This window comes from Callorhinchus milii, unplaced genomic scaffold (assembly GCF_018977255.1).
Source record: "Callorhinchus milii isolate IMCB2004 unplaced genomic scaffold, IMCB_Cmil_1.0 Scaffold17, whole genome shotgun sequence".
NCBI classification, from domain to species: Eukaryota; Metazoa; Chordata; class Chondrichthyes; order Chimaeriformes; family Callorhinchidae; genus Callorhinchus; species Callorhinchus milii.
The window spans coordinates 8,056,248-8,081,280 of NW_024704758.1; the positions used below are offsets into that span (position 1 = coordinate 8,056,248).

Genomic DNA, 25,033 nt, shown 5'->3' on the forward strand with positions numbered 1-25,033 from the left:
AATCTGACACATGTGGAAACCCATCACCAAGCTCAAGAGTACCCAAACCAGTTAAATTGCGACATGATTATGCCACCTACACGTGGCAGCACTTGAAGTTGCAGCGACTAGAAACTGCAGAGTATTTCAGGTGCAACCTAATAAGAGTAATGTACAGCTAGATTGCAACATCTGAAACAACTGATTTGACAGTGTAGCCCAGCATAAAGGTAAAAAACAAGTCTATTGGTAATTAGCATTACCTTGTCGCTATTTCTGTACTTTTCCCATTTCTTAAGCATTTTGACCCATTTGTCTGTTCGCTCAACCTCCAAATGTTTTTGCTGTGAAAACACAAATTGGTTCATTCAAAAAGCTTGTTGTTTTCAGATGCACAAGACTTCAATTTGGTGACAATACAATATGATTGTATGATTGTTGAACAATTTTTGTTTAATATCTGGAAGAATGAACAAAATGACTTTAGCACTTCTTTGTCAACATGAAGCAATAAAATACACTTTTTAAATGTTTCTTCAACAACAATACCAATTAACAAAAACATTCCTATCGGTCTTAAAGATAAAGAGGTGGATGGATTAAGACAGGGAGTTTCAGATTTTGGGCACACAGCGGCTAAAGGCACGACCACCAATGGTTGTGTGGAGAGGTTGAGCAGTCTGAGCCCGCTGGGAAAACAGGATGGGCAGAGAAGTGGGACACAATACAAAGATTAACCAGTACATTATGATATCATTTGAGCAAAAATAGAGATTAATCAGCAAATTGAGGCAGGGGGAACAAATCTTACCTTTTCTTCCAGTGCACTTGGAGTGGGTAATTCTTTCTCACTGAAAACACATGAGAAGATAGCCATCCCTTTAGTAATACTGATAGAATACAACAAAAAGTAGAATAAAAAATTCTACAACTTCACTATTTCCAAAATATTCTTCATTTATATTCAAAGAAAGAGTATAACTTACTGCAGAAAGCCAAATCTGTCCACCACTTTGTATATATTGAAATCTTCCCAAGGATCAATTGCTGCCCCATCATGTCTGCCCTGTGAAAGTTTTACAAAAGATGCATTTGCTATTTTAGTTGGCAACATACTTTATTTTATAGATAGCAACAATGTTGATTACATTGCTTTCAAAGAGTTTGTAAATCGACCTAAAATGTTAACTCACTTTCCTCTCTCGATAGATGCTGCCAGACCTTCTGAGTGTTCCCAGCGACTTCTGTTCTTATGACAGAATTTACAACCTCCTGCTCTGTCATAATGTGACAGCGTACAAAAGGTACTCCTAAACATTGAGTAACCATAACTACAGAATGTGCATTTCTACAGAATGTGCTTGGGTATGATGGCAGAAATCAAAACTGTCAAAATCCTACTTGTACAAATAACAACTTTGCCTCATGATTTACAAAATCATAGTTAATTATAATGGGAAATCTAGACAGGGATATACAAAAATGATTTACGAATCATAAGAATGAGCAGATGCTTGTTCATTCCGGAGCTTAGATTTGTAGCTGTTAATGTGTTGAAATCACGCTGTTACTTTCCATTTGCAATATATTCATGCTGTTATTTTCCATGTGCAATCAATTCAAGCTGCTCTTGGCCAGACAAAAAATTGGAATTCTCATTAGCAGAAGATAGATAAAGGCACTTTCTTTTTCCTAACCATTCAAAAAGTTGAATCCTTTTACCAAATGAGAAGTTTCATATATAAATCTGAAAGAGCTAGCAGAAACAAAAATGCCAAGCATAATGAATAATTAAATATTTGGAGAATTTTTATACTACTGTATGTAGCATCAATTATTTAGGCTGCATATACTATGCTATTTTATAGCATTTGGAAGTGCTATAAAAGAAAGGTTAAATATTCACTATAAAATGATAAGGTGTAAAATAAAAGTAACCCTTAACAATTTTGCATTTGTTCTGCTCTATGTTTCCGTCTTAAATCATTTTATTTTTTGTACGTTACCTTGTTATATTTAGAAATTATTTCAGCTCGTTCTTCTGCAATTAACGACTCTAAATCTTTCTTCATGTCAAAAGCTGCAAAATAAATTTAAATCGTCAAAAATTCTCAGTAAATTATACACACATCCACAAGAATCAAATACAGATGAAAAACTTAGTATTAAAACATCTTCCAGATCTGTGCAGACTTTGCAAAATATTCATCTGCTATAACTTTTTTAATTAGTTAGTTGAAGTCTTTAAGTAGTTTGCTTTCTCTTAAATAAAGCTTAATAGCATTGACTTAATGATCAAAAACAGCATTTGATAAAAGCAGATCCATGCAATGAAAGTATAGAAGATGAAAACTGTAATGCAATTAATAATAATAATAATAATCCTTGCATTTGATATAGCACTTTTCACGTTGGGAGGACGTCCCAAAGCGCTTCACAGAACACACACTGTAAAGTGAATTGACTGTATATTTGTGGGCGAACGTGGCAGCCAATTGCGCACAGCAATGTCCCACAAACAGTCGTAGATTGAAAATGACCAATTTATTATTGTTTTTGGTTTTGGAGGTATTATTATTAGGCTCTGTGTGGAGTGAGGAAACTTGCCCAAGGTTTCGCCCTCTGCCTGGAATTGAACTCAGGTCTCTCGCTTTTAAAGCGAGTGCTCTAACCACTGAGCTACAAGACTCCACAAAGGTGATGATAGATTCAAAAAGGACGGATGAACACAAAGCCGAAAAGCATGTTGTTTGTTTGTTCAGGGGTATAAGTATTCGTCGCTAACTAGCCTGAAGTTCCTACAGTACCATTTAAAGAAAGAAGAAACTACTGAGAAGAAAAGATAAATAATACAATTGTATTCTGTTCTCCAGATCGGTAATTCTACCTTTCTGAATTATGCATACTGCTACATAAAAGTTATAAAAGTTAATTTTTACCTGTCTGTGTGAGATTGATTGTCTTGGGGTTGTGAACCACACAAAGATTAACAAACTTTGAGTCAACAATTTGATTTAAAATAAGTATAATTAAATATAGTGACAATTTGAGTCAACACACCTGAACAGGCACACACTTGGGATAAAGTCTCATCTGAAGGACGCGACTCCAACAAAGCAGCTCGCTCACCCCAGCACTGTATTGGAGTGTAAGCCTCCATAATACAAATTCAAAGCCCTGACATGGGGTGTGAACCAACAACTACTGACTCAAGAGGTGAAAAGGCTATCAAACTGAGCCAGGCTCGTCTCCACTACTCTTGAAACCACTTCCTCAAGGCACATTTTATTTTGGGCAGCCAGGTGTCTGACTCGTGCGGAAAATCCATTACTAGCAGCCTACTTTACGGAATTAGGAAGTGCATTCCATTACAACAATCTATCTCTGGAATTTTCGTGTATAGGTGGGATGCATGGAATTCTTAGTTTGGATACTCTTAAGCATGGTAATGTGTTTCCTCATGGTCAAGACACACAGCTGACCAAAAACAAATGGGTTTCTTCATGCATCAGAAACACAGAAAACCTAAAAAACCTGAAAGTTCATCACTGCTTTCTGGAGGAGGAAGTGTGAGAATACCTTCGAATCTAAATCTTGTGCCTTTGAAATCCTCATCCACCTTCATCACTTGCTGCCTCAATTTCTCCAGTACACTCCTCGCAGCTTTTCAGTCCCTTTGCTCTGAAATTCTGGAACTCCCTGCCTTGTTAAGAGGGCTGAGTGAAGGGTGCTATATAAATGAAAGCGGTTGTTGAATTGTTATTTTTCTGAATTTTTTTCTGCCTTTTGCTGTTTTAGTTGACTAATGCTTGTATTTGGTACATTTTATGGCTTCAGTAATTTATCGTAAGACTATATTGTAAGGTTAATGCTTGGGAAAAAATGTTTAAATACATCTGAGATTAATCTTTATGAAAATAAAGTCAGCTTTTATTTCCATATCTAATAAGTCTATGTAACATAACCAGTAATAAATAACCTCTCTGATCCATAAAGATCGTCAGCTGCTGCTTGGCCCCTATTGAAATAATGGACTGGGCTTTGTCTAGAACATGGTAAACCACAAGATTAAATCTTTTGGGGATATTATCAAATATAAACAAACAGTGGAAATAGACAATACACTGTACGTGCACTAATCAGTAAGCTCAGACTGCTCACCTGAATGCAGATTTCAATGGAAATGTTGACATTAATCCGTTTCTGCAATTAGAGAGTCCAAAGTAACAAATAGATCATGTTATTTGTAAAAAAAAGTTTCATAATCTCAAATATGAACTACAGTTTCAAAATAAAACTTTTACTTAGAAATGTACAATTTTGTTCTTCATAAAATTCAAAGGCTTTCCCCTCCCTCCATCCCTGTCCTAGCTCACCATTATCCTTAGTCCCACCTCCATTATCCACTGCCTTAATAACTAAATACTATAATATAATGATGTTGGTGATAAGGTCGAGACATTGTGCATTTTGTTGTATGGTTATTATCAGTTTTGTTCACACCTTTGTTTATTCAGTGGTTTGGTTTCTATTGTTTATTGTATTTTTACGATCTTTGTAAATTAAAACAATTTTGAAAATGAAACAAAACTTCAATTGAAGCGTCAGCTCTGAGCAACACAAAGTACAGTCATACATTAGTACCAATTATGGAAGATCATTGTAATGCATTCACTCTGTAAAGCGCTTTGAGACATTGTGACTACATGATAAAGCACTATGCCAAATGCAAGGATAATTAAATCATTTTCTTTCACCAAGCTTTATCAAGTCAATATTTCCCCAGTAATGAAATAAAACCTCCTCCTTTTCAATTGTCAAAATACATGCAAAATTAGGGAAAACACAGATTGGTATATTATGAATCAGAACTGTAGAAGTATGTACAATCAATGAGTAAAATTTTCATTCAGCACTTTTGGAATTTTTACCTACATGGGTATTTCTTAAAAGTGTATAATCTTGCATTTTTATTTTGATGCAGCACAGACAGATCGTTTATCTCACTGCTTGCACAGATCTCTTAAAATTGTCCCCTCTTCATTCCACTCTTGCAGTGCTATGACAACAGTCTTGTAAGAACTGTACAAAAACACAAACAAGAACTCTATGGGAAAAGTTGTATTGCTCAGCAACTAAGGATGGGAAATTAAAAACTTGAAATTCAACCTAAATGCAAGTTAATACAGTTTGCAAGTCGAAAATATTAGAGGCAATGTTTTACTCTAAGAGCAACATCCTCTTCCCATTTAAGATTATTAATAGTACTCTTATGATTCATATTATAGCAATGTGGGTGGGGAAATTCTAGTAGCTTGCTTCTAAGAGCAACCCAATTATGGTGCTTCACCAGTTAGCCATAGCAACCACACAAGGGGAGAGTGGCAAGCTGTTTTTTTGTTGTTCAGCCAGATGTCTGACCCATGCAGAAATCTATCACCATGCTTTAGAGTATCCAAACTTGCTGAGAGTTCCAAATCTACACATGGAAATTTCTGTGTCTGGAATGGAATGCAGACTCTCTCCCTGGAGGGATGCATCCTGTGCAAACCTAATTCCAGGTATTATTAGGGGCCCGGAGCTCAAACGCACATCCTTACCAATTGTGCAATACAATACAAGTCCGAAATCAGGACCTTTTTAATAATCTCCAAATGCTAACCTGGCCAATTTCAAAGGTGGTATGTCTTTTGCAAAGTGCAAAAAGAAAAAATATCTGCCCTCTATTCATTTACTACTAATCACACAATGCATTACATAATGCAGAAATACTGTATCAAGCCTGAGAAAAAGCACTTAAATACACTTTATTAGATACAGAATAGGAATCTGTATGGGAACTGGTGTATTCGACTTGAGCATGCAGTCCTTGCAAGAAGGCAGGCCAGCTCAAATTAATACAAGATCTTGAACAGTTCCAAAAACTTCAAAAATGCTTCCCAGCACTTTTAATAGCTATTGGCTACAATCACCAGTGCATCCTCATTCAGAAAATACAAAGCTATTGCAAAATAGTCATGCTCAGCATTCAACGAATGATAGCATTGGGAATACACATAGTCTCTGTGTCTGATCCTTGATGGATTCCTGATAAATAAAAAATAAATAACATAATCCTTGCATTTGATATAGCACTTTTCACGTCTAGATATCTCAAAGTGCTTCACAGAATATACTGTAAAGTGAATTGACCAAAAATTTTGTGGGCGAAATGTGGCAGCCAATTGCACACAGCAGTATCTCACAAACAGTCGAGGATTGAGCGATCAAATTATTGTTTTTTTTGAGGGATTAGTATCCCCAGAAAAGCAATCCGCCAATTGACTAACAACTGGGTTCCTACTTACTGCTAGGTAAACAGAGGCATATGGAGTAAGAAAACTTGCCCAACATTTCTCCCTGTCGGGAATAGAACTACAGGTTCTTTAGGTCCATTGAAACTTATATTTTAACCCACTGGAGATCTACTATCCTATGTACTTTTCAAAATGTTGTGATATTGACTTAAAATTAGTTCCTCTGTTAGTTAATTACAAACTGTATAATCCCCCACACCCAAAAAAAACATAGGATAGACCAGTCTTCATTTGCAACATGTTTGGAATGAATTAAAAATAGTTCCAGTTTGTTTTGGTAATAAAGGTTCCACGTCCTAAAAAGGTTCGAAGAGTTTTTTTGGTCAGCCAGGTATCTAACACATGTCAAAAACCCATCACCTGAAGAGTATCCAAACCAAATAGAGCTCCATTCATCCCAACTACACATGGAAATCTGTGTTTTGAAATGGAATATTAGGCGCAGTTTAGCACAAGCCGAGACTTGGGGACCCAATAATGTGCGCTGGATTACTGCTGGAATCAACCAGCTAAAACCACAGAGCTTGCATTAAAATTACTGTATAGCAAGCCTTCCAGCTGCTTAGCAGTAAGGACCAGCCTTCCTTTAAGGGTTTGGCTTGCAGAGTTGATCTGCAAAAAGAGCCCCAGTTCTGATAGAAATACCTTGAACAAACACATCAAATCTGTCCTCTTCAACAGACGACGACAAAATCAGGTGGAATCCAATCCTGATGAGGAGCTTGAACCCATAACTTATATCTGATGTGAACTTTGGAATTTGATCTGGTATATTACGAGACAGTTTCACACAAGAAGAAAGGTACTTCACTTCTGGGTCAGGTTCTCATTTAGTTCCTGTGACCGGAAATGAAACAGGAGGTTCACACTCTAACCAATAGATGATGCACTTCTATTTATAACAGTGGCACATAAATCATTTCAAAATAAGTTGCATTCTGCATACCTAAATGGATTTGTAAAACAAGTAAACCAGTACCAAAGTTCTAACCTAAAGTACGCTTTAAATGATTGAATTTTAAAATGCCAATTTTAATCAGTAGAAAATAAAATATCACGTGCTTTGAAAAATATCTTCTTAATGTAAAGATTTTTTAAAAAGTCCAAAATTACCTGATGTGTATGAGGCTTCAGTATATTGGTACATTGTACTAGACAGGTGGGACATAGATTCAAAATGTACAATTTTTTATAAATGAGTTCCTGGTCTCCACGAAAGTTGAAGAACTAGAAGAGGGGAGTGGGGGAAGACAATGACAAAATCAGGTGGAATCCAATCCTGATGAGGAGCTTGAACCCATAACTTATATCTGTATTCTGTGCAACTACCAGAGTGAAACTGGTGAGAAATTTACCCCTTCTTACTTTAATATCGAATTTTTTTTAGGATTTACTGTAAAGTGTAGTGATTGCATATTTTGTATGCTAATACAGCAGCCAATTTGCACACAGGTATATCATACAAACAGCCACAAAGTGAATTGTCAATTTTATCTGAAAGGAATTTTAGCCAGGACACCACGAGAAATAATGCCTTGGTATCTTAACATCCACCGTAACAGGCAGGGAGGACCTTAGTTTAATCTCTCATCCGAAAGATATCATCTCTAACAATGCAACGCCCTGAGGACTGCAATGGAGTTTCAGCTGAGACTGTGACTCCCACAATTTCTGATCCAGAGGCAAGTGTGGAACCAACTGAGTCAGGCTGACACAGAAAAAGCATGGAGGCAGTTGTCATCAAAACACGAGAAGGTTAAAACCACAAGTTATCTCCTTTTACTCTTACAATTTAGACTGTCCACTATTAAAGTGTACTTGAGGAAATAGCTATTAAATCATTCATTACAAAAAGTACAATTTGGCAACATTCCCACTCCAATTTGTGATCCTAGAAAAACATTAGATGAGGTTACTGCATCCAAATTAGATGTGAACTAGACTGAAGAAAGAATGACAGCGTCAGTTTGCAGCAAATGTGTTAAGTAGCAGAAATAAAAATATCATGTTAACGTATATTGCAAGGTGATCTATAATTAGAGCAATAAATTATGCAAATAACAGACATTCAAACAAGTACTCAAAATTTAAAACCATAACATCTTTTCCCAATGCTATCACTATGAAATTTTAATCAATTAAACTACATTTAAACTCAAATAATGCTTCTTGGGAAATCAAACATCAATAAGCAGATTTAGCAAAACTGAAAATAACCTTTTAAAAATAAGGCGACCAATATTAGACAGGCAGAAATCATACAGAATTACCAATTAGTCTCAAGTGAGGTCTGAAGAAACATCAATGCTGCAGAATACCATGCTAATGAATGTAGGCTTTTACCATAGTATTTACGGCTAGTGCCTCAACCAATCCAATCGTATTGATTAGTTTATAACATCTGCCATTAGGGAATTTATAGAAAGCAAAGGTCCGCAACAAATGAATAAAGATACACAATGGGTAACTACTGAGTTAAGGTATTTATTCTTTGATTTATAGATGGCAACATTTTCTGCAAAAGAGAATATATTATGTAGTTCCACACAATTCTCAATTAATTGTTTCTTTTAAAAAAAACAATGAATTTCTATTTTGCCAAAATGCTTAATCTGTTTAATGGAATATGAAGAAAGTCTCAACAAACTTGATATTGGATCCCAAAGTGTGCATTTTAAGAAAGCGATAATAAGCATATTATAAAATTATTAATTTGTTTTGGAAATCTTTCATGTTTTTTGTTAAATGGAACGCATCCCAAACAGCAAGTGTTTTTCAACCAAGAAAGTGTGAAGATGCTTCCAATATTTTCATCTTCATCTTTATTGATTGAGACAAAACTCCCCTTTACATGGTATGTTTCTATTGCAGAATACATTGAGAGATTGTCTAACAGTTACGAAAACGACACAACGATAATCTGTTGGAAGATTGACACTGCTGCATTTTTTACATGTACCATTACTATGGTTTATCAAAGGTTTTTCCATGTAGGGATTACAATTTGCTGTTTCAGAAACAAAAACATCTGAATAACACAATGAAAAAAACACTACTTCCTCCAGAACAAGAACAAATTAATCACTAAGTGGTAAATGAAAATATCACAAAGAGCACCGCAGATAGATGAGCTCACACAGAGTCATTAGATCAGACGAAAACTGGTGTGCCCTGGATCAGAATAATGAATAATCAGCAAGGTTTCAAAGGAATAGTGAAGAACTGAATGATCAGTTTTCAAGCCTCATCCTCCCTCAATACATCATTAGGATAGCCATATAACATTGTAAGATTCTGAATAATCTACATTCTTCATCTCAATTTTTCCCAAGAGAAGAATTCCCAACAGAGTAACTCATGTTAGATCCTGAGAAATTTTACAATACAATTATATTGCAGGCATAGAACTCCAAAATTATCAGAGAATAAGAGTGTTCATTAGAATATAAAATGAAAATAGATTCACCGGTTTAATACTTTTTTACAGGAATAATTAAATACATTGGGGCAACATATTATAATATATGTACCTCATAGTTTCCGAAATCAACTCAAAATGTTTCAAGAAATCTAGCGATTGTAATGCAAATGCTTTCAAACAGTGCAAACAGTGCTACAAATGTTTTCAAACAGTGCAGAAGTGCAAATGTTTTCAAACATCTATATCATTTCTCATCAACACAAAAAGCATATTAGCCATGAGTACCCAACGTGAGTTGCCATTTACAATAAACAACATCTCAAATCAGAATACACATCATATATTTTTCTCCAGAAAAAATCCTGAGGTGACGTCAATTCTGTGACATCATCTGTGTTACGATGTCAGTTAATGTGATGTTGTGACAGGTTACAATATCCCTTGATCAGATCGCAACCCTAAATTGACTGGAGACATCCATTAATTATGATGTAATATTTTAAATTTCAGGTGCAGTTTTAAGAATTACATGAATTGGTAAAAAAAGTAACACAGAAGTGTTGCTTGCTTAAAAATAAACATGCAATGGTGAACAAGACAGGACACACAAATTCAAATCTGTGAAAAGTGGTTAATTTCAATATGCACTTTTTAAAAATCATCCAATGGCTGCAAAATAAAAAAGGTGTTTGCTTTGCATTTGGAAAAATTAAGGCACACCAGCATTTTTGTTTAAATGTCTTTTTCGCTGAAAACTTGCTCACTATACTCCTGAAAGGGTCACATACAGTTAACCACATGATGCCATAAAAAGATAATGCGGTGTGTTATTGAGAGACACGAAAAAACAAAACATACATACACATATATATATATGTTTGAAAGCACTTTAAAAAGACAAGTGCAATAGTATAACTGCGGAAACAATTGGATAGAATTGAACAGAAATGTCACCCGGGGTGGGGTCTACGTTAATTCTTAGCATTACCGTAGTCCAGAATTTGGCCAATTCTTACACGAGGCCCTTAACATGTTGTACAAAAATATTTTAAGAATTACCCGAAGTTAAGACTGGATAATTTCAACAACTGCCGATTTCTTTTTTTAAAAGAGGGGGGGCGGGGGGGGGGGGGAGGGGGGGAAGTAAATCTCGACCCATTTTACCGAATTTGTTCCTCCAATATTGCATTGGCAAACGACCACTGACTGACAATCCAAGTGACACGATTACCGACTCCCGTCTCGGGAAAACAATACGGCCATCCACGGATGGAGAAGTAGCGGTGGTTCACATCCTCTGATCATTCTCTCTCTCTTTCTCTCGCTCTCTCTCTCTCTCTCTCACACACACACACAACACACACACACACAAGTCGACATCGACAGTCGGCTCTCGCACAGCGAAGTTCTCCCGTTTCCGAGACCGAAGATCTTTCGTTTGACATCGTGCGGCAACAAGCGATCAGCGCACGAACCGAGGCGAGGCGTCGGTTCACTTGCCTTGGGAGCGGCAAGCGGACGGCAACCTTTACCCAATAACACAGTGCCCAACACGAGCAGGGATGGGCTGATGGCCAGCGAACATCACACCACACACACACACGCCAATACAATAAAGTGGGACTCGAGTTGAAGGTCGAGGAGCCCTGTTTGCATACACACACACACACATACACAAACACATGCGGCCGTTTCTTCCACCGCCCGGAGCGTGACAGTCTCTCTTGTCCGCTGGGGTGGGGGTGGGGGGGGGGTCGCCTCCTTCTTGCGAAGGCGAAGCGGGGAAGAGATATCGAAGGGAGAGGAGGCGGTGTGTGTGTGCGTGTGTGTGTGCGTTTGCGGCGTGTGTGTGTGTGTTGTAGGGTCGGGTTACCTCGTGTCTGAGGGGCTGTGCTTCTTGTCGCTGACAGTGCGCCTCAGCAGCAGCTCTCTCTTCATCCTTCCTCGCGCAGATGCTGCTGCCGCTGCCGCGCTCGCGCTCGCGTCCGGCCAACTGTCACTCCGCCTCGCCCGAAACCTGCGCCGCGCGCGCAGGCGCACACATGTCTCCCCCCCACCCCCGGCTCGCGGCGCCAGCCCCGTCAGCCGTTGACTCGCTCGCGCCTCTCCGCCCCACGCGCGCGGGCACGCACGCGCAGGCGCACCCTCCACCTCTCCGCGCGCTGGCGCTCGCTGGTACCGGGCTCGTCGACTGTCAACCGCCGCGGCGTCCGCTCCAACGCGGTCAGAGGGCGGCCGAGGGATTCGGATACGCTTCTGGTTCATTTTTATTCGTCAAATACGTGTCCGTACACACACACGTTACAGGAATTAAAATACGTCTGTGGCCCAAAGTCAACCCCGATACTACTACCTCCTCCCTCCCCCCCCTCCTCCTCCTCCTCCCCCCAAAACAGGTAGCCCGGTGTGATACTGCGCTGCCTACTACTACTGTAATAATAATAATAATAATAATAATTCTTGCATTTGATATAGCGCCTTATCACGTCTTCAAGACGTCTCAATGCGCTGCACAGATTATACAGTCCAGTGAATCGACTGTATATTTGGTGGGCGAAACGCGCCAGCGAATCGCGCACAGCCGTCATGGGTTGATTGACCTTATTATTATTATTTTTTTTAAGGGATTATTTGACCCCCACCACCACCCACCCCACCCCACCCCACCCCGGAAAAGTGATCTGCCAATCGACTAACAACCGGGTTCGAACTCAACGTGGAGTAAGGAAACTCGCCCAACGCACAAACACTTTGCGGTGCATCGTGTGAAGCGCCTTTGGGGCGTCTCGACGCGACGCTTCAGTGGACAAAAACGAAAAAAATGTGTTTTGTGGGTTTACGTGTCTTTTTTTGTGCAAAAAATTATGAGGCATCAACGAAAAGTACACACCCAATTTAGGTGTGAAACCGCAACCCAATTTGGCAATAGGGCATCGCGCACGTGTGCGGCATCGCATGACTGTGCGGCCGCCTGCACTCCCCGGCCGTCTCTGTCTCTGTGTCCACCTCTGCCTGTCACTCACTCCTCCCCCCCTCCTCCACCTCCGCCTGTCACTCACTCCTCCCCTCCACCTCTGCCTGTCACTCACTCCTCCCCCCCTCCTCCACCTCCGCCTGTCACTGACCCACCTCCGCCTGTCACTCCCCCTTCTCCATCTCCGCCTGTCACTGACCCCCCTCCCCCTCCGTCTGTCACTCACTCCCCCCCCTCCATCTCCACCTGTCACTGACCCCCCTCCATCTCCACCTGTCACTGACCCCCCTCCATCTCCACCTGTCACTGACCGCCCTCCATCTCCGCCTGTCACTGAACCACTCCACCTCTGCCTGTCACTGACCCCCCCTCCACCTCTGTCTGTCACTGACCCCCCCTCCACCTCTGTCTGTCACTGACCCCCCCTCCACCTCTGTCTGTCACTCACTCACTCCCCCCTCCACCTCCGCCTGTCACTCACTCACTTCAACTCTTCAACTCCGCCTGTCACTGAACCACTCCTCCACCTCCGCCTGTCATTGACCCCTCCCCATCTCCGCCTGTCACTCACTCACTCTCCCCCCTCCACCTCCGCCTATCACTCACTCACTCACTCCCCCCTCCACCTGTCACTCACTCACTCTCCCCCCTCCACCTCCGCCTATCACTCACACACTCACTCCCCCCCTCCACCTATCACTCACTCACTCCCCCCTCCACCTGTCACTCACACTCACTCCCCCCCCTCCACCTCCGCCTGCCGCTCACTCACTCCCCCCACCCCACCCCCACCCCCTCTATGTTTATTCTCGCCTCGATCTATTTCGCCGTTTCCTAACGGTGTTAGTTTTATTTTTACTGACGCACACACAGGAAGTTTGTGTCATTTATTTTTTGCTTCTCATTCGACACCCCAAAGCAGTACCCCCGATGCTCGGCGCCTGTGACTGTGCACCTCGCCCAGACCGACCGGGACCGGGACCGGGACCGGGAGAGGAAGCTGGACCAAAGCTCCGGGGGGTTCTGTGTCATATTTTTTTTAAAAAAGAAAAAAGAAAACCAACTCGTCACATTGGCTTTTGTTCCACAGAGAGATGTGGTGCAAACGAAAGCCGAGCTCCTTTTTATCCAGGGATTTGGCACTGCGATCGATTCCACGTTAATTCCTAACCCAAAGAGCATTAGGAGGGGTGTCCGATTGCAATAGATAAAGTCACCCTCTGCAGCAATAAGCCGGAAATTGCTATAAATATAAATGCAGATGTACGCGCATTTAACACAGAGGGAAGGAACTGGTGATGTCGATCGAGATCGGTATAACAGACGGGGGGGGAGGGAGGGGGGGGAGGGGGGGGGGTTGTGTCTGGTCAGTGACATCTCGGTCGGCGGTGCAGCTGTTTTTTTTTGTTGTGTTTTATTTTTGTTGTGTGTTGCGTTGGGGAGCGATCCGACCTCCCAACCGGACTCTCGCTTCGCCGCGAGTCGCTTCGGTCTCGCGCACCGACCGAACCCGACTCCCGTTCCCCGCGCTCACGCGACGAACGCACGAGACGTCACGGAACAGGGCGGTCTGTGCCGCCCTCTGACGCGCCGGCGGGGAATTAGCTCAGATGGTAGAGCGCTCGCTTAGCGTGCGGGAGGCGGCGGGAGGCGGCGGCGGGGTCGATGCCCGCATTCTCCAGCGGGTCCCCCCCCCCCCCCCTCCTTTTCACGCATAATCGTTGCGTTCAATTGTTTAAGGTGTTTCTCCTGTATAAATGATGACTTTTACCGACCAGGAACATTTCTGTTAGGAACGCCTAATAATAATCCCTTCAAAAACCCAAAACAATAATAAAATTGGTCATTTTCAATCTATGACTGTTTGTGGGACATCGCTGTGCGCAATTGGCTGCCGCGTTCGCCCACAAATATACAGTCAATTCACTCGACAGTGTGTTCTGTGAAGCGCTTTGGGACGTCCTCCCGACGTGAAAAGCGCTATATCAAATGCAAGGATTATTATTATGATTATTATTATTTCAACCCCGGAAAACCCATTGGGAATCGGAGACGTCTTTTTTGGGGGACTCTTAGGGCGCAGTCTCCATGCACTCCCCACACAGTGCATTCCGTGAAGCGCTTTGAGACGTCTCGGAGTCGCGATGAGGCGCGGCGCCCAATGCGAGGATTGTTCGATGATTACCCACCGAATAATTCAGTCGGAATTCTCCGCCGTTCAGCCTTCACAAAAAAATTAAAAAAAAAAAAAAAAATCGGTTAAGAAATCTTTAACGCGGAAGACTTTTTTTTTTAGAAAAAATGATTTTGGAAAGCGGTTTTGCTTCTGGTTTTTGATTGCACCAATGACTGCTCCAGTCCTAAAATGATTCAAAGAGCTGTGCTTTCCACTTAAATATTTGCAACGAGTAACACATGCAACGCTGTGTACCAACACTGCTGCACAGTTCTCCCATTTAAAAACACTCAGCTGGTTCATAAACCAGAACCGTTGGAAATGTATTAACCAGTAACAACAGAAGCTTTAACCATAGCTGCAAATGTAAGGGTTGTCCCCTGCGCTTCCCGGTTTAAAGCTAATTGGTTTTTGTTTAACAGCTCGGGGACGTCTGCATGTGTTTTGGGGGAAGGAAGAGGAAGTAGGTCTTGCAACATGTTAACCTGAGATAAGTTACACTGCAGCATCTCTGAAACAAGTTGCAGTTGACTGACCGCTCTTCCAGGCCCACGTAACCTTAGCAAGTTTTGCAAAAGCCCCATCGGGCAGAACCGTTGATTATTTGTCTCGAAACCTCCAGATCTGCACAGCAACAAAGACGTAGACACTTCTCTTGCTTCATTTCGTCAGTGACCAGTTTGTGTCATGGAGGATGCATGACCTTTTTTAAATTGGCATCTCATTTGATTGCGGTGTTGATTAGCATTTTCTAAAAAAATAATTATGAACCTTTACACCCCCAGAAATGCAGAGTGCAGCATTATAGTTGTTGAGATCCTTTCTGTATATGAATAAAAGCTTTGTGGTTGTTTTTATTCAGTTCCAGTAAATACACTATATCACGTTTATCTCCACAGACAAGAAGACAACCAATGAAGCAATGCTGATTTGAAATTGTTTTGAGCAGTAATGTTTTGAATAAACCTCAGAAAGTTTCAAAAAACGACGAGTCGGAATTCTGTTCCAAAATTGAAACTGCCTCTGATTTGAACATTTGTCAGGAGACATTCTCGCACTCAAGGCGTTGGATAAATCAATATTTCCCAGTCTGTTGGTTTGGTAGGAAGAGTTGATAGCCCTTTGCATATCGCTGATAATAAATATCAGTGGTATTCAGGCGTGTGACTTGGTTAAGTAACATCCTATTACAGAGAAAATCGACTTTTTATTGTCTGAAATTATCCAAGCAAGGAACGCCTCCTGAGGCAGGCTAAGGTAAAGAGGGTCAGGCTGTAAGAGTGGGGGCAAATGCTTCAGATGAGTAACTGATTTCAGATTTTGCCCACAAAAATATACAGTCAATTCACTTGTATGTTCTGCGAAGCGCTTGGAGATGTCTTGAAGATGCAATAAGGCTCTATATCAAAGGATTAGTATTTATAACTCTAAAAAGGAGGGACACTCAATAGATATACATTGAAAGAAAATGCAGTTTTCATTCATTTTTATCCCCATAATAAATCTTAACTATTTTGAGGTAAGAAATATCTAAAATTGGGCAATACTTTATATGAAACTCTGGACTGCCCTTGGGACATCCTCCCAACATGAAAGATGCTACATAAATGTAAATTTGCTGTTTTTATAATACATTTGTATTCATAACTTAAAATGACAATGTGGTTATTTTTAGACATTACAAAATTAAATTCTTGATACGTACCAAAGAGAACAGAATAGCAGTTAGAGCATATCAATAAATTTCCCTGGAGTGCATGGAACAGAATAGTCCCCAATGAGATTTTCATGGTCCCAAAGCATTTATAATTAAAAGGAAATTTAGACAGTTATTCCCAGAAGGTTCATTTTGTGAATGCTAATTTCTTAGTGTGTCAGGAATTTCCTCCAAATTCGTCATTTTTAAAACAGAATCCTTACCCTCCTATTGTTTTAATAGATGTACAAGGCAAAAAAAAATCTCTATTTGGACTACTTGACATTGAATACTGCCACCTGACTATGTGAAATGTAAGTCAAGAATTGACACTCCACATGCACTCCTATAAACATCTTGTTACTATTGTGGTAAGGACCGCACTAACTATAAGTGTGGCACAGTTCCTGGACAGGATGTCTTGCTCAAAGGGAAATGGTGTCAATATGCTGATTGCTGATGTGCCAAACATTCAAGCATGTCATTGGAAGTTGCCAGACCACACAACAGTTCCAAAACATTTTGCAAAAAGGTTCTTAATAATCTTTAAATATGTTGTTTTACTTACATTTTAAAATAATTATTATACTTTTATGTTTGCTGACTAATACACGGTATACTGAATTGCAATAATCTGTGAAGCTCTGAAATCTTTCACCATTACAGGCATGCCAAGAATTATATTTTTATCATATTATCCACACTACCTATAAATTACAGTGGCTATTAAAGCACATCACAGAGTATCACTACTTTGTAGATGTTATGTGCCACATTTTACTAAATATATTTATGGTTGGTGCATTGAGGGTTTGCGAATATATGAAAATGATTCATTATCACAAAATGAGATCAATTCATTTATTTTATGCTAATACTGTTGATCGCATCCTACAACAAAACACTCCATAACATCTCATTTCAGAAACAATGATAGCTTTGCATTCTGATATTTTTTAAAAAGGAAACATCATTGCATTTCACTTACTCCTCAGAGTGAACAAATCACAAGTTTTATAAAATAGGATTCTTGGGTTGCCAGGCAATAAGAACCATGCCCATTTCAATAAGTGGCATTTTTTGCATGAGTAATTTTTGAGAAATATTCAGTGTTATTATTTTTCCAATTTGGTAGTGCTTTTCACAGTATCTGTGTGAGTGTGTGTAATTGTCAATGAGGAAAAAATGTTACATATAAAATAATGAAAGAAGAAACACCTGGATAGAGTGAGAGAGAAAGAGAGAAAAGTTTCCAGAGACAGAGGAGTAAAAAGACCCCATAGACTGTAAAGAGAAGAAACAAAGAATAAACCTCCAAGGGATAGCCCAGATCAGAGCTTGTTCAATTTGATGGAAGATTTTGTTTAATTTATTTCCTCAGAATTTGAACATTTACTTCAAGGATTTGTTTTTTATAATTTCTTCCCCGGATTAGTTAAATGATAATGATTATTTTTTTTACTCGCCCGGCTCTGCTGGTTCCCCATAACTCAGAGGATACAGTTCATGATCCTGGTCCTCATCTTCAAGGCCCTCCACGTCCTCACTACCTCTGTGACCTCCTAACTCCCTACCAACCTATCCGCTCCCTCCGCTCAGCGCGCTCCGGCCGGCTTCGCGTCCCCCGCCTTGCACACCCCACCATTGGTGGGTGGGCCTTCAGCCTCTCTACCACTCAGGTAACACTGAACAGTTCTCAAAAATTACACATGCAAAAAAAGCCACTTATTGAAATGGGAATGGAACTGCATCCCACAGTCTCTCCGCCTTGCCCCCTCCCTTGCCTCCTTCAAGACCCGTTTCAAGACCCTCCTCTTCGACCGTGCCTTCGGTCACCCTCTTACCCCTACCCTCCCCGCCCTCCACCCCTCCTGATCCCGACCACCAGCTTGGGTGCGGATCCCTGACTGTTCAGCGCCTTGGGACGTCCTCCTGACGTGAAAGGCGCTGTACAAGTGTTATTATTAGAAATGGTTGCTTGAATATTGAGATGAGATTAAACTTTCAGTTCAAAAAATTCACCATCAGTGACGTTCCGCTTAAGGTACTTTCTTGACTTTTCTTAAAACATATTGAATTGATCAAAATAATATATACCAGAAGTCGTCTAAACTGTATATAATCCGCACAATATGTTTTCTTTATATTTATTGGAGTTACTAATCATAATCACACATTGGTTAATTATAATAAAATATAACTATCAGATCTAAACCAATCTCTTGTCAAACTCTTATTACCCTGCAATTATCCCTTTTTTTATTATATATAAAAAATATTTATTGCAGAAAACATTCATTTCCTTAAAAGACCAATTTGAAGAATCTTCACAAGTACAAGTATGTGTTGCCATCTGCTGGTGAAAACCAGAAGTTTTTCACTTTGAGCAGTACTGCTACTTTCAGCAATTTTGAGCTACAGACGTTAATAGTTCTTGCATTTGATATAGCGCTGCATTTGAGATATCTCAAAGCGCTTCACTGAATATACTGTAAAGTGAACTGATTGCATATTTTTGTGCGTGAAATATTAAAACTAACCTAACATCAAGTAGAAACATAGAAACAGGAGTAGGCTATTCAGCCCTTCGATCCTGTTCCACTCTTTTATAAGATCGTGGCTGATATTGAATAACAATAATTCTTCTTCAGTCACTGAGTTCCAAAATACAATACAGGTTGTTGGGAGTGGGAGTTTTACTGTTTTTTTCACAGTAAAATATAAAGGTGCACAGATGTAACAAGTGGACAAAAAAAAAGGTTGAGACTACAGACAGTTTACTGTGATCCTGAAGGAAAGAATTAAAACTTTGAGAACAGCAACAACAAAATTACGTTTGTATAGCGCCTGTCACATCGGGAGGACGTCCCAAGGCGCTGGACAATCAGTGTCTCGGACCTGAGCTGGGGGTCGGGATCGGGGAGGGCGGGGGTCAGGGAGGCAAGGAGGTGACCGAAGGCACGGTGGAAGGGAAGAGTCTTGAGATGGGTCTTGAAGGAGGCGAGGTGGAGAAGAACAGGGCAAGAAGACGCCTGTGAGATCTCATATTCTCCCATATTGAGTTAGCTCAATAGGTTTCCGGTTTTACCCATAGAATGTACAAAGGAAATATTCTGATTTTAATCTGTTATGTACTGAAATATTGTTTTACCCACAGTTATAGAGTTAAATCAAAACAAATGCCACACTATATTACTAGAAATTGCCATTCAGACCATCAAATTCACAGCTTCTCTAATTTATTACTGACGCAATTTGGTTACTTTACCCCCCCCCCCCCCCGAAGTGCGGTTCTGCATAATTATTCCCAGATATCCGATTGTCATCAAGGAAAACACTCGTCTAATCTCCCTTCTCTCATGCCTCTACTATTCAATTCACTCCATAGACAAAGTCCAATCTTGTTCGAGTTATACTCAACGACACTGTACATTTACAAAGTACTTTTCTCAGCGGGATGGCCTCTCACAGGGTTTGTTTCACAGAGCTGCCTGGGAGTCTGAACTGACTGATAAATTCTCATTTGTATGGACTGAACAACCACAGAAGAAGTGAAAACCCCAAATAAAACTAAACTTGTTTCTGCCCGGTTTCGAACCGGGGACCTTTCGCGTGTGAGGCGAACGTGATAACCACTACACTACAGAAACTCAGATAGATTCTAGGTTTGCCTTCAGCTGTCATATATAATTATTAGATTTCTGAGCAAGGAATCCAATTTAATTGTGTATCCACAGTGGCCACCTATGCTCTGCGCTGCTATTCAAGCACAGCAGAGATTTTTACGGCCCTGTTTGCTGTAACCAACACGAATCACTGGATCCCATGATCTTTAATTTGGGATCTGCTTCCAGCGCCTATATTTTCAGGAATTCTGCGTTCTGTATGTTTGTTGTTAAGTGCAAAATTACTCACGTATTATTTTAAAGTTAGAGAAATGTAAGCTGAAACTGCTTGGAAAAAACTTCGCTTCAAATTGACCGGACGACATGTACAGTCTCTGATCGGGTTTTGAATTTGTTTTTTGAGTTTAGCTTTGAGACTTTCATATTGCATTTGGAATGCGAAAAAAAAACAAGATTTTTTTTTAAAAAAAAATGTTTAAGTTTCGTTAGCACGTAAACTGAAAACCCCGACAAGGAGAGCATGACTGCACAATCCCAATCAGCCACAAAATACATAGTCAATCCACTTTGCAGTATATCCTGTAAAGTGCTTTCAGGTGTCTTGACTATAATCATAATAATCCTTGCATTTCACATAGCGCCGTATCATATCTTCGAGATGTCTCAAAGCACTTTCGCAGAATATACTGTGGACTGAATTGACTATAATTGTGGGCGAAACGCGGCAGCCAATTCCGCGCAGCAGTGTCCCACAAACAGTCGCAGATTGAAGTGACCGATTTTTTTTTTTTTGAAGGAATTTTCAAAATTCCCCTGGAAAGGCAATCCGCCACTCGGCTAACCACCGGGTTCCCACTTCCTGCTGCGTAAGCAGAGGCTTGCGGTGTAAGGAAACTCTTGTGTTAAGGCGCGATATGAAATTTAAGGATTATTATGAATCGTACGAACCCATGTTCCGAGTGCAAAGAACAGAAATAAATCGCACGACTGTCAGGGTAGGTCGAATCTGGCCCTAATAAAAGATAGCATTTGTCATTTCACCGCCTGGCTGTTGGTGGTACGTCGCTGTTGCGTAATAAATTGGCGGCCGCCTGCGCCCGCGAATCGCACGGTCGCCAGACTTCACCGTACATCCCGTGAGGTGTCCTCCCAACGCGAATGGCCCCGTTAACAAATACAAGGATTGTCATTATTATTATTATTATTATTATTATTATATCAATTATTATTAATAATAATAATATTATTATCTCATGACGAACAATGTATCTTTTGGAAGATACGTGGAAAAAAAAATCTTAAAACAGGGATCTGCTCCCAACAGCTATTAATGTATCTTTTTTTTTGGGGGGGAAAAGACACATTTTACATGTCATGTCGCTATTCGGAAGACACATCGAAAGACCACATTTTTAATGTCATGTGTATATAAAAAAATCCCGACTGTTTCCGCCCGGTTTCGAACCGGGGACCTTTCGCGTGTTAGGCGAACGTGATAACCACTACACTACGGAAACTCACGACCTTCGCAAACAGCGCAGCGCCTCACACCTCGACTCCAGTCACGGGAGGGGGAGCCCAAGGCGGCCAGGGTTTGGGCGGGTTCACGCCCAATTGGGCGGATTCACGCCCAACTGGGCGGGTTTTGTTGTTGCTGCTGTGTGAGTGGGTAAAAAATAACTAACTTTATTTTTTTTAACGTGGTAAATTTAAACCTGCAACACATTGCCCCCCCCCCCCCCCTCTCCTCCACCCTCCCTTTTGAAGGTCTTACAGTTTCAAAAGCACTTAAAAAAAAACCCCACACCCCAAACAATAATAATAATAATAATAATAATCCTTGCATTTGATATAGCGCTTTTCACGTCGGGAGGACGTCCCAAAGCGCTTCACAGAACACACTGTAAAGTGAATTGACTGTATATTTGTGGGCGAACGCGGCAGCCAATTGCGCACAGCGATGTCCCACAAACAGTCGTAGATTGAAAATGACCAATTTATTATTGTTTTGGGTTTTGGAGGGACAAGCCCCCAAAGTAGCCCACCCACCACATTATATTGGGCTACTCTCAAGGAGGAGCATTTGAGTGAGTCGATGTTTGACTCAAAACTGGATTTAAAGTACAAGTGTATTTTAATTTCTGACTAAACCCTGGATTGGGTGTGTTTGCCGCCCCCCCATCCAGAGACCAGGGGGCATTTGCCGTGCTTAACGAGCCTCGGGCAGAACTAATCGGCAATAATCCTTGCATTTGATTCGGCGCCTTGTCGTGCTGTTGAGACGTCTCAAAGCGCTTTCACAGGACGCGCCGTCAAGTGAAACATTGAAAGATCCGCGCAATAAGGAGAGTGGGGGGAGGAGGGCGCCCAAATAATGTGACCTGAAGGCGAATCCAGCTGGAATAGGAACTGCTGGAGAAAGGACGTACAATAGACATTCGGCCCTGCACTCTCCCCCCCNACCCCCTCCCCCTTCTCAGTTTCTGTAGAGGGAAAACAGCCGGTTGCAAACGAGCTGCTGCTGTGGGAGATTGCATTACAGTGACTGGCTGCTAAAGTTTGCTTGCGTTGCAGCTTCCCTTTCCTGCGTTAGGTTTCGTTACAGCGGCCTTGCAAAGGTTACGCAACAACCGTGCCGAGTGCTAAAATGCTCTGGAGAATGCGGGCATCGATCCCGCTACCTCTCGCATGCTAAGCGAGCGCTCTACCATCTGAGCTAATTCCCCTGCTGTAAGGGCAGGCCCAGCTGCAATTCTCTTTCTAGACGTAGGCGTGCAGTGGGTAATCCTGCAAGCCAGAAGCTTAAAGGGTGAGGAGGCCCTAACTGAACAAGCAGCAGAATGTTTGCCGGGACAGTGCTCTCAGTGGCATGCTATGTGGTTTTAGATGATTGAACTCCAGCATCAGTGGCGGGAACGGAGGGGAGGGCGCGGGGACTGCTGAGGGTAGGCTCGATGGGTCTTAAGTGGCGCCACTTGTACCCTATCCAAAATTAGAAAAGCAGAGTACATTCCTCGAGGGAGGGAGTGTGCATTCCATTCCAGACGCCGGGAAATTTCCATGCGTAGGTGGATGTATGTACCTATGTGGAACTTAGTCTGGATATACATAAGCATGGTGATGGCATCTGCATGTGTCACATACTGAGCTGACAGAAAAAAATGCAGTGTGCATTCTCAAACAGTAATACTACTCTCAATACAGACACAGTATAAAGTGGAGGAACCCTAATTAATTAGCCTTGAATACATTTTACTGTGTTTCTACTGTACAGTATATAGAAAATCGACGACATGCTCAGCTGCAGGACATCATCTGTCATCGCCACTTCAGATGTGTTACTTTTATTAAAACAAAACCCTGACTACGTTCTTGCTTGGGAACACGACTATTTTCCGTGTGGAAACAGCCTGTGCAAAATTAATTTAAAAATTCTGCCACGTTATTGATCTCCATCAAATCATCACCTCTCCTTATTCTTAAATACTTTATCAGCTACAAATATGAGAACAATCTTTTCTCCCTAATGCCAATTAAGATTTAATTATTCAAGTTTACTTTACTTTGCTTCTTACTTGAATGCATTTCTTAATTTTTTTCTTCGAGGTTCCTTAAGCTTTACACTTAATTTATATAATAAACATTCTTTTCTGCAACATTTTCTTAAATTGCTCATATAATTCATTAATACTTTCCTAACTAAGGTTAATTTTTTCTTAAATTATTTGTTGACTCTTTTGGCTATTCATTTTAATGGTCTGTAACTTGCTTCCATTTTATGTAGTCGTTGAGGTTGCACAATTTTCTGTGAAATGTCTGCAGATTGAGACAGTGTGCATCAAATTCAGGCCCTCACACTTTCTCTCAAACATATAAATTCTGAATGGAGGTACCCTGCATTCCACTGACGGATTTCTGCGACAATATTTAGCAGTGATATTTTTCTAGATCCCAGATATCAATTTTGTGTCTGTGATTTTAGATCGAAGTGGGAGTGCTGCTCACGCAATGCATTAGTATCAGTAATTTGATGCATTCCAACCCTTGCCATTGTGCTCAAATCAGAGGAGTTCAAACTCATATCTGACTAGTGAGATCCCAATCCCCAGAGAATATGGGGGAGCTGACAGATGCTTGAATAAATTATGATTAATCCTTGATGCACTCGACTTTGTATGTTGATTTGTTATATATTGGGGTCAGGAATTAAAAATGTAATTTTTTCTAGCTATCGCAAAGAAGATTTGTTTTGTTCTCAGGTTCCATGGCAACTCCTTTGCTTTGATAAACAAAGGTTGTAAACCATCACCCATCAAAATAATAGTCATTAAAACTAAATCACATGTTAATGGCAAGAAAATGCGCATTTGGAGATGTTCAAATCTTGATTGCATGTAATTGCAGGTCATAGTACAATATTGCAATGTATATTCAACTTCAAAGCTCAGTACTGCAAACTCTATTCATTCTACTAGGAAAGCCAAAAGATTCAATTAGTGAAAGCACCGACATTCCTCACAGAACACTTCTTACAAAGCCTCATTCAATGTCTCAAAGCATTTTTCCCATCTGGAGGAGCACCGCTACAGCTCCTCCCTATATTCACCCTGTGATCAACGTCAAATTGCTGCACACATCAATAAAGCAGTGCTTCTTAGCATCTCATCAATTTGCTAATTCACAATTCTATCTTGATGCCTGAATATTTTTGAGTTACCATTTAACAAAAAGTTTGTGGTTTTGTGGTTCTCACATTCAAACTTAAAATGGAAAGTCATTTCATTAAGTAAATCCTACTATCTTAA

General features: G+C 40.7%; 1 protein-coding gene and 3 non-coding genes across 8 annotated transcripts in view; all 4 read right to left on the reverse strand.

Moving 5' to 3' along the window:
* Positions 1 to 11,776, reverse strand: part of LOC103174934 — a 33,424-nt gene extending 21,648 nt beyond the window's left edge. The window contains exons 1-7 of one of the 5 annotated variants that reach the window (XM_042341491.1): positions 11,630 to 11,776; positions 6,981 to 7,172; positions 4,141 to 4,182; positions 1,986 to 2,059; positions 966 to 1,045; positions 791 to 830; positions 243 to 323 (exon numbers count right to left, since the gene is read on the reverse strand). In XM_042341491.1, coding sequence (XP_042197425.1) covers positions 243 to 323; positions 791 to 830; positions 966 to 1,045; positions 1,986 to 2,051 — 267 coding nt within the window. In that variant the 5' untranslated portion in view covers positions 2,052 to 2,059; positions 4,141 to 4,182; positions 6,981 to 7,172; positions 11,630 to 11,776. Of the gene's footprint in view, positions 1 to 242; positions 324 to 790; positions 831 to 965; positions 1,046 to 1,985; positions 2,060 to 3,558; positions 3,705 to 4,140; positions 4,183 to 6,980; positions 7,173 to 7,448; positions 7,563 to 11,629 lie in introns of those variants that run through there. The other 4 variants (XM_042341492.1, XM_007887586.2, XM_007887587.2 and 1 more) reach the window with 4 other exon arrangements.
* An 8,403-nt stretch (positions 11,777 to 20,179) lies between these two features.
* On the reverse strand, positions 20,180 to 20,252 carry trnav-cac. The gene has a single exon. It is a non-coding gene; the product is annotated as a tRNA-Val (tRNA).
* Positions 20,253 to 21,672: 1,420 nt separating this feature from the next.
* trnav-aac lies at positions 21,673 to 21,745 on the reverse strand. Its single transcript has one exon. It is a non-coding gene; the product is annotated as a tRNA-Val (tRNA).
* Positions 21,746 to 22,881: 1,136 nt separating this feature from the next.
* Positions 22,882 to 22,954, reverse strand: trnaa-agc. Its single transcript has one exon. It is a non-coding gene; the product is annotated as a tRNA-Ala (tRNA).
* Between the last annotated feature and the right edge of the window lie 2,079 nt (positions 22,955 to 25,033).